The 9,274-nt window shown below is 39.6% G+C and overlaps 2 protein-coding genes across 2 annotated transcripts; one reads left to right on the forward strand and one right to left on the reverse strand.

The window, feature by feature from the left end:
• Positions 1–662: 662 nt before the first annotated feature.
• On the forward strand, positions 663–3,020 carry LOC104108360 (uncharacterized). The gene is made up of 3 exons (XM_070182231.1): positions 663–1,023; positions 1,103–1,307; positions 2,718–3,020. Exons 1-3 carry the CDS (start codon positions 947–949, stop codon positions 2,769–2,771), a joined length of 336 nt encoding a protein of 111 aa, XP_070038332.1. The 5' UTR covers positions 663–946; the 3' UTR covers positions 2,772–3,020.
• Positions 3,021–4,695: 1,675 nt separating this feature from the next.
• Positions 4,696–5,334, reverse strand: LOC104108361 (uncharacterized). Its single transcript, XM_009617378.1, has one exon. The coding sequence runs from the start codon at positions 5,332–5,334 to the stop codon at positions 4,696–4,698; it is 639 nt and encodes a 212-aa protein (XP_009615673.1).
• Positions 5,335–9,274: the final 3,940 nt, after the last annotated feature.

Consider the following 9,274-nt stretch of genomic DNA (forward strand, 5'->3'; position numbering starts at 1 on the left):
TAGAACCATAGTTTACTTTACTGAATAAGTATGTATTCTTTTCAACCCTTAGACAAGTTCATAGTTTACTTCGCTGAAGAAGTATGTTTTCTTTTCAACACTGAGACAAGTTCCTTCTTAATCGGCATTCAGTTAAAAAGAGAAAAAGGTGATTTATGGGAATATTTTCTAGCTGAAATATTCGAAAAAACTTTTGCAATTCATAGCTGTAATAGTCTCTGCTTATTTTCAACTAAGATCATGTGCTGCAGTTTGAGGACCATAGCTCAATGGCTTTCCGGTAGAAACAAGCTGCTCATTCATGTTTCTATTTTGCATTTTCTCAATGGATTCTTTAAAACTTTCTGGGTGTGCAATATCTGTATGGGAATGAGTTGCAAGAAACTGTGAATTGTGTGAATCGTCACTTTGATAACCCATTAAAGAAATCTATCTTCCCTCTTGGGATTTGCACAGAACAGAAAGCGCTCTGAGGTGGTGGAGTAGGATCAGAGAAGCTTAAACTCATTTTTATTCCATTTCAAGCAACCTTTGTTTTAAATTTTCTATTCTTGCACATGACCTTGGCGTTTGAACTCCATTTGAATTTATATATACTTTGTAGTCTTATAATTATGGTATCTTATTTATCTTTTGGCAGGTAAATAGGAAAAGAAGAAACTCATAAGAAGAAGTCTATTGTGGAGGTAATAGTCATCTGAACCTTATTGTCTTTATTATAATACCCGTTAGAGCTATTTTTATTTGTATTCTTCATCAGATTCCGATAAATATGAGTCAAGAAAGACTTTCAAAATCCAAAGGAAAGGCCCTTCTATTCAAACAAGGAAAAGAGGTAAAACAAAGATGAAAAGTGTACATGGACGGGGGAGCGCAAAGTGATCTGTTGGTCCTAGTGAAGCAGATGTGCTAGAGTTTGGAATCTTCCTTGGCACATTGGAAAGGAATGCGACTCTGTGTCCTCTTGATATTTTGGATTGGAGAAAGATGGATACAAAAGAGGATATATGGGAATATATCAAGGTCTAAAGTTATTAATTTTTAATTTTTGGTTGACAATCTTTCATATTTTCTGCATTAACAGATTTGACACAAATTGTAGGGTAAATATGATATTACTGAAGCTGGAAAAAAAATGGACTTTAGAATCAGTCCAAGCTGCCTGGAGAAAGCACAAGAGTATATTGAAAAACGAATACTTTGACGCCTATGCAAATGATAAAACTCGAATGCAACATATCCCTGAAGATGTACCAGCTTCTCAGTTTAAGGAACTCCTCAGATATTGGAACTCTCAAAAACTCCAGGTATGTCGTCTTCTTCTTCTTCTTCTTCCTGGAGATGTTTCCTCTGGTTCTTCTTAGCCATTGTTGTTTTTTCTCTTTCTGTTACTGCTTCACTGCTTCTACTTTTCTTTATCGTCATTATTGCGTATACTCCATGATATATGCGCAACAATATTTTATACTTGCTAAGTCTCTTTAGTGTATAAAAAGTGATACAATGTTTTATGCTTTGATGTCTTTTGGATAGATTAAAAGGCAGGTAGCATACATATTGATATTTATTTTGCAAAGTGTTTCTTGATTCTTTTTTATACATTTTGAGATTTGTTGCTTGGGAGTTGGAAGGGGGAAGGGGAGGGGGGTGGAGTTCTAATATTTGTAATCCCAACAGAACATAAGATTAATGATTCTTGAATGCATTGCAAATACTCAGTTTCATAAGCTAAAATATAGCTTCTTGTCAAAACATTCTTTAGATTATTTTCCAGTAGAACCTTTTCTGGAATACTATTTCTAATTTTATCACTTCTTTTACTATTTGTAATCTATTCTTAAGCAGCATACTAATTGAGCCGTTGTTGTTATTGTCTAAATGCTGGAATGATGATGCAATTTGCAATCTTGGCTTGTTTTGGTTGTATTGAAGTATTTGGTTTACTGCTTTTGGCTTGTGTATTGTCACACATGAGTAGGGTCGCACATGAGAGGGATCTTTGTTTAATTAGATTTTGGAAGTCAACCAACTTATTCTTGACAGAACTGTTTCTTGTGGGAATTGGAATTTTACAATGCCATCCAAGAATTGACTCTGTTAAGGTTGATTCAGAGTTCATGTCTTCCTTAGAATTGTTTCCCTTCAATGATTTCAACTATAATTTTTTATAAGGCATAGACACCACCAGTGGCAATTGCAACACCAAAACGAACAAAATCATATAATCTGCATATAGGAAATTTAAGGTTATCCCAGTGAAACAATTTAACCAAACCTTTGGCCAGTTAAAAGTCTCTTCTGAGGGAGGCAGTCATCCTTTAAGGCTAACCAGCTGAAGCAACAAACTTTGGGTGGCGGTTTTGTCTTCCATACTAGCTAGTTTCCAAGGCCATAGATCAATCATCATATTGTTGGATCACATTTTAGCATACCCTGCCTTCAAAGAGTAAGTTCCATATTAGTTGATTGAATGCCATGTGATGTAGAAGAGTTTGCTGATTGTTCATTATTTTTAATTTAAGGTCTTACTTGATTGCTGGCATCTTCTACGTTACAAAGTTTTATGTGATGACAAAGAGTTTCATTTGATTGTTGCCGAAAATTATAAGAATTTGGAGAGTTAAAACATTTTCGAGTTATCAAATTGGTTATTCAATTACTTTGTGATTCAACTATCTAAAATAATTTGTTTAATTATTTCTGATTGTCCTTTGTAGGTGCAACGATTGTGGATGAATACAGTGACGAATAACTTTCTTGAGTGTTGTTGATCGTTGTTAGACTTTCTATTATCGTGTTCAAGGATATTTTAGTTTAGAGCTTCTTGGATGCAAACTCATCTATTTTGATGAATTATTGATCAAACAATGTATTCATATTTTGTTTTTGTATATGGATAATGCTAGTTAGATATTTTAATTTTATTTCGTGGTTTATATAAGTTAATGTGTATAAAATTTCATTCCATCGGAAAATATTCCTCATTTTGCTTCCATAAATATCAGAATTACAATTGTGAATTGTTGCAATAGAGAATATAACTGTTTCAATAGACCTAGCAAATAATAACAGAAGCCCCTAATAACCATTGCAATATGTTGCAATATCCGTTGCAATAGGATACTGATAATTGTTCCAATATATCACAAAAATCGTTGCAATATATCATGAAAACCATTACAATAGGCTTAAAAGATCGTTGGTATAATTATACCGCAATGATTTATAACCATGCCAACAAAACATAAAATCGTTTCCATAGATGGAGCAGTGACAGCAGTTCCATAACCGTTACAATATCCCTATATGGAGACGGTTTTGAAACCGTTACAAATAACTGTTCCAATTGACCTATTATAACGCTAAATCCCAGAACGCGTCCCAATCCGTCCCATTAGCCCTATAGGGACGGTTAGTGTCTCTATTGCGACGGTTTTAGAAGGGTTTCCATAGGTGTAATTTCTAGTAGTGATGGCCGAGTCTGACTCAAATAACCTACATATCTAAATAGAATCAGGCCAGAACGTAGTTCGATTATAAGAGACGACTGAATCCGATGAGGATTGCCTACATATTTCTTTATGAGGAAATCAAGTCGGCATAGTTCCTGAGCAACATACAAAAAGTGATATTTGGTTTTTCTATTAGAAGAGAAGGGGGGGGGGGGGGAGAAACAGAACCCTACGTAGGTTGCCTACGTATCACTCTGTGGGAAGTTATGTTGAATGTACTTCTGTTACATCAAAAACCTAACTCTATTTATCCTCAGACATAGTATCTCTTAATTGCATCTGAGTTGATAGGCTTCGTGTTGACTCTTCCATCCATTTCTGCCATGATTAGAGCTCCACCCGACATTGCTCGGTGAACCACGTAAGGACCTTGCAAGTTTGGTGCGAACTTTCCTTTAGATTCTCCTTGATGGGGAAAGATTTTCTTCAAGACCAATTGCCCAGGTGCAAACTGGCGAGGCTTCACTCTCTTGTTAAATGCGCTGGCCATCTTGTTCTGATATAGATGACCATGTCATATTGCATCCATTCATTTCTCGTCAATAAGCACGAGTTGTTCCTGTCTGACCCGTATCCACTATGCGTCATCCTATTTTGCCTCCTGAATGACCCTTGAAGACGATATTTCGACCTCTACGGGTATCACCGCTTCAGTGCCGTATAGCAACATGTACGACATTGCCCTAGTGGATGTTCTCAAGGTGGTTCGAAAACATAGTAAGGCGAAAGGTAATTTCACATGCCATTGTCTGTGATTGTCCAGTATCTTTCGTAGAATTCTCTTGATATTCTTGTTGGTTGCCTCGACTGCCCCATTCATTTGTGGTCTGTAGGCTATGGAATTGCAGTGGACAATTCTTAACTTATCGCAGATTTCTCTCATGAGGTCGCTATTGAGGTTAGCGGCATTGTCAGTGATGATAGATTCTGGTATCCCAAATCTGCAGACGATGTTGTTTCAGATGAAATCTTCCGCTACCTTTTATGTGACAGCCTTGTAAGTAGATGCCTCAACCCATTTGATGAAATAGTGGATAGCTACTAAGACGAAACAATGTCTGTTTGATGCGGCAAGCTCTATAGGTCCAATCATGTCCATGCCCCAAGCGGCGAATGGCTAGGTTGAACCCATTACATTTAACTCATTCGGCAGAACCTAGATGAAATCCCCATGAATCTAGCACTAGTGACACTTCTGTATGTAGCGGATACTATCACTTTCCAGAGTCATCCAAAAGTATCCAGCTCTCAAGATCTTCTTAACTAATGTGAACCCGTTTATATGGGGTCCGCACACTCTTGCATGTATCTCCTCCAATAGTCTGCTTGCCTTAGCAACGTCTACACATCTCAACAAACCTAAGTCTGGGGTCCTCCTGTACAGGACTTCCCTATTGAGGAAAATGTGGTTTTCCAGCCTTCTAAGGGCTTGCTTTTGACCATTAGTAGCATCCTCCTGGTACTCTCTGGTCACAAGGAGTTTCTTGATGTCGTGATACCATGGTTTACCATCTGGTTCTTCATCTGCAAGGAAACAATAGACATGTTGATCCCTAATCTCTACCTCGATAGGGTCGATGTAGTTCTTGTCTGGACGCTTAATCATAGATGATAGGGTTGCAAGGGCGTCAACGAACTCGTTCTCAATCCTGGGGACGTGCTTGAACTCAATCTTTGTGAACTTCTTGCATAGCTCCTTCATGCAGTGTAGGTACGAAAGTATCTTGACATTCTTGGTGGACCATTCCCCTTTGACCTGGTATATCAACAGATCGGAATCTCCTATGACTAGAATTTCTTTGACGTTCATGTCGACTGCCATTCCGATTCCAAGGATGCACGCTTCCTATTCAACAATATTATTGGTACAAGGGAATCTTATCTTTGCCGATGCTAGATAGTGCTGTCCAGATTCCGAAATCAGGACTGCCCCAATTCCGACTCCTTTGAAGTTTGTTGCTCCATCGAAAAATATTCTCCATCCAGGGTACGATTCTGCAATATCTTCTCCAGCAAATAATACTTCTTCATCGGTAAAATATGTAGTAAGTTGCTCATAGTCCCCACCCACCAAATTCTCTGTGAGGTGGTCGGCTAAAGCTTGTCCTTTGATAGCCTTTTGAGATATACTTGAGCATGTTGAGCTGAGATATCAAATGTGTAGTGTATGCTGACATGTAATGCCCTAATTTCGGAGCAATCCAAGTCACAGCACAACAAGTGCGTTATATCAGAGTATACTTGGGCTCACATGGCATGAACTTCTTGCTCAAGTAGTAGATGGCCTGCTCCTTTATCCTAGTTTCGCCATGCTATCCCAACACACCACCAAAGGCGTTATCCAAGACTGACAAGTAGAGTAGCAATGGCTTCTCGGTTTCGGAGGGGAACCAACACTGATGGATTTGACAAATATTCTTTGATTTTGTCGAAGGCTTTCTGATACTCCTTTGTCCATTTTGTGGCAGCATCTTTCTTCAGCAACTTGAAAATGGGTTCACAGATTACCGTGGACTGGGCTATGAAGCGACTGATGTAATTCAATCTACCCAGGAAACTCATGACATCTTTCTTGCTCTTTGGGGGAGGTAATTCCTGAATGGCCTTGATTTTTGATGGGTCCAGCTCTATCCTCTTCCTACTTACAATGAACCCCAAAAACGTTCTAGCGGGGACTCCGAACGTGCACTTTGGTGGGTTCAACTTCAAACTGTACCTTCGCAGGTGTTAAAAAATTATTTCCTTAAATCATCCAAGTGCTCCGAATCCATTTAGGACTTTATGATGATGTCATCCACATACACTTCAATCTCTTTATGAATCATGTCATGAAAGAGGGTCGTCATCGACCTCATGTAGGTGGCACCGGCATTCTTGAGACCGAATGGCATGACTCTATAGCAATAAACTCCCCAAGGTGTGGTGAAGGTCACCTTCTCTGCATCTTTCTCGTGCATTAAGATTTGGTGATACCCAACAAAACAATCCATAAACGACTGCAATTCATGCTTCGCGCAGTTGTCGATGAGGATGTGGATATTTGGCAGAGGAAAATTGTCCTTTCGACTAGCTTTTTTGAGATCTTGGTAGTCCACACATATTCTGATCTTTCCGACTTTCTTGGGGTACTAGGATGATGTTTGAAAACCAGCTTGGATAATTGGTGAGCCTCACCACATTCTCTTCTATCTGTATGGTCACTTCTTCCTTTATTGTTAGACTTAAATCATGTTTGAATATTTTGGGTTTCTGCTTGACCGGCGGTCTAGTAGGATTGGCGCGAGGCAGTATCAGTACTTAATCATGGCATGTCATCATAGGACCATGCGAACACATCGAAGTACTGTCGGAGGAGCTCAATCAGCTTTTCCTTCTTCTTGGCTTCTAGGTGAATGCTGATTCTGGTTTTTTTACATCATCTTCACTTCCAAGATTGACCATTTCCGTTTCTTCGAGATTGGGCCTTTTCCGACTCTCCAGCTGCTTGATCTTCTGTGGGAGATTGTTAGACATCATGCTCTCATCATACTCTTCATAATCTGGGTCATTACGCTTAACGGTTTTGTTACATGTCATAATCGCTGGACGTTGTTTTTTAGTATTTTGATTACTGAAAAGAAAAGCTAAGTATAAATAAAGCAGTAAATAAAGTTACAATATTTGAGAAAATGATTCTTTTTATTTCATTAAAAGAGGAACATTTTAAGAGTTCAAAAGAGGCAAATGACAAAAGGTACAAACACGGTGCATGCCTCAATTGACCGTGCGCTTTTCAAAAGAAAACTTGTAGAGTTACATAATACCAAGACTCCCGGCGAACCAAAGATGGACTGGTAGTCTAATTCCGCAGCTCTTCCCCTGGTTCGGCATCCCTAATAGTCAATGTCTTGATGTGAGTCCCTTTACAACGTTCTTCAATCATATACACGAACAACTTTCCCATCCTATCGATGATATCATCTTTAGGTACTGAACTCTGTCCAGACTTGCAACATGCTCTAGCACAAAAACCTTTTTCCCGGAGCTAACAGTACGAGCTTTCCCTTCTTTTCTGCCCATTATGTTCGATTGGCTCTGTGATTCCGTCCGACTTGGATCCCAGCCCTGTTACTGGCTTGTATCCATATTTCATCATCTCCCTCATAGCCATATCAGATCTATACGGTGACGGCATTCCCAAGTTCTTTTCAGTCTTTTCCATTTCGGTAGTCTGCATGATTTCCATTGCATGGAAAGCAATTCTGTCTAGCCTTTCAATGAACGGAAAAACATACTCCAAATAGGTGGAGTGACCCCAATTGCCATGAACCATGATCTTCTGACATCCCTATTCGAATTTCAAGCATTGGTGCAAAGTGGATGGGACGACCCCTGCCATATGTATCTAAAGCCTTCCCAATAGTAAGTTGTAGGAATATGAGATGTCCATTACTTAAAACAATATCGGATATTTGACCGGCCCGATCTGCAAGGCCAAATAATTTTCTCCAATAACATCCTTTTACGAACCATCAAAGGCTCTCACCCTCACGTGGATTTCCTTGACTTTCCTCAAGTGAATTCCTAACTCTCGTAGGGTGGAGTGCAGACAAATGTTGACTCCTGACCCTTCATCGACCAACACCCGGGACACCACTTTGTCTCCACATTTGATAGTGATGTGAAGAGCCTTGTTGTGACTTGCACCTTCGACCGGAAGTTTGTCTCTTCCGAAAGTGATCATGTTTGCTTCGACCATTTTTCCAATTATCGTGGCCAGCGCTTCACTAGTTGGGTTACTTGGTACGCTTACCCCACTTAGTACTTTCAATAGGGCGTCCTTATGACTGCTAGAACTCATTAATAGATCGATGATTGATATATGTGCTAGAGTTTTCTTCACCTGTTCCTCAACAGAATACTCTATGCTTGACATTCTCTTCTAAAACTCGACGGCTTATGGGTCTGTTATGTTCTTTCTTTGAATTTGCTCTCTTCTCGGGTTTCCTTGATTGACATCTTCAGGAGCATAACATCTCCCAGACCTAGTCATACCATGGGCTGTGACAAAGTATATTATTTTGGCCTTTCCCTTTTGTTGGTACGTCCATGGGACGACTTTGTATTCCCGACTTTCTTCATCTCCTGTAGCAATGGCAGGTTGTCACTGATAAGTCTGACTAGTCACTTTAGGTCTCACTTGTACTGTAATCATTAGATTCCTTTGAGGAGGGATCCTGGCGGCTTCTGCATTTCCTATAGTGATAATCGTTCCTTTTAGGTCATACTCTTCGTCCAATGTGATCATGTTAGCTCCCCGATTTCAGTGATTTGGCAGTGGATTGTGATTCATATTGGGCGGCGCCGGAGTACACTGGATGGCTCCGATCTTGATAAGTGTTTCAATTTCATTTTTTAATTTAAAACAATCTTCAGTATCATGACGAGTTACATTGGAATGATACACGCATCTTTTAGTGGCACCAAAATAGTTGGAGGGATGTTCAGGAACCCTTCCTTCGACTGGGTGTATCAATATTGCTCTTCTCAATATCTCGAATAATTGGGCCAGAGGCTCAGCAATCGAGGTATAATTTCTAGGACCTCTCTCTTCAAAGTTGGGATGAGGGCATGGTGCATAAGCAGGTCGGTGGGTTTTGGTTGTTGTTGGCTCGAGGAGGGTTGTATTGTGGTTGTGGATAGTAATATGGCTAGGTGTTATAGACTGGAGGGTAAGTGGGTGGAGATGGACGGTTTTTTGGGGAATAGGAAGTGCTTCCGTG

Source organism: Nicotiana tomentosiformis, chromosome 8 (assembly GCF_000390325.3).
Source record: "Nicotiana tomentosiformis chromosome 8, ASM39032v3, whole genome shotgun sequence".
NCBI classification, from domain to species: Eukaryota; Viridiplantae; Streptophyta; class Magnoliopsida; order Solanales; family Solanaceae; genus Nicotiana; species Nicotiana tomentosiformis.

Bases quoted from the DNA above. Each gene is read 5' to 3' on its own strand.
- LOC104108360 (XM_070182231.1), top strand. From the start codon at position 947: ATGCGACTCTGTGTCCTCTTGATATTTTGGATTGGAGAAAGATGGATA. The intron at 1,024-1,102 runs GTCTAAAGTTAT...CACAAATTGTAG, and splicing joins ATATATGGGAATATATCAAG to GGTAAATATGATATTACTGA. The intron at 1,308-2,717 runs GTATGTCGTCTT...TGTCCTTTGTAG, and splicing joins GGAACTCTCAAAAACTCCAG to GTGCAACGATTGTGGATGAA.
- LOC104108361 (XM_009617378.1), bottom strand. From the start codon at position 5,334: ATGGCAGTCGACATGAACGTCAAAGAAATTCTAGTCATAGGAGATTCC.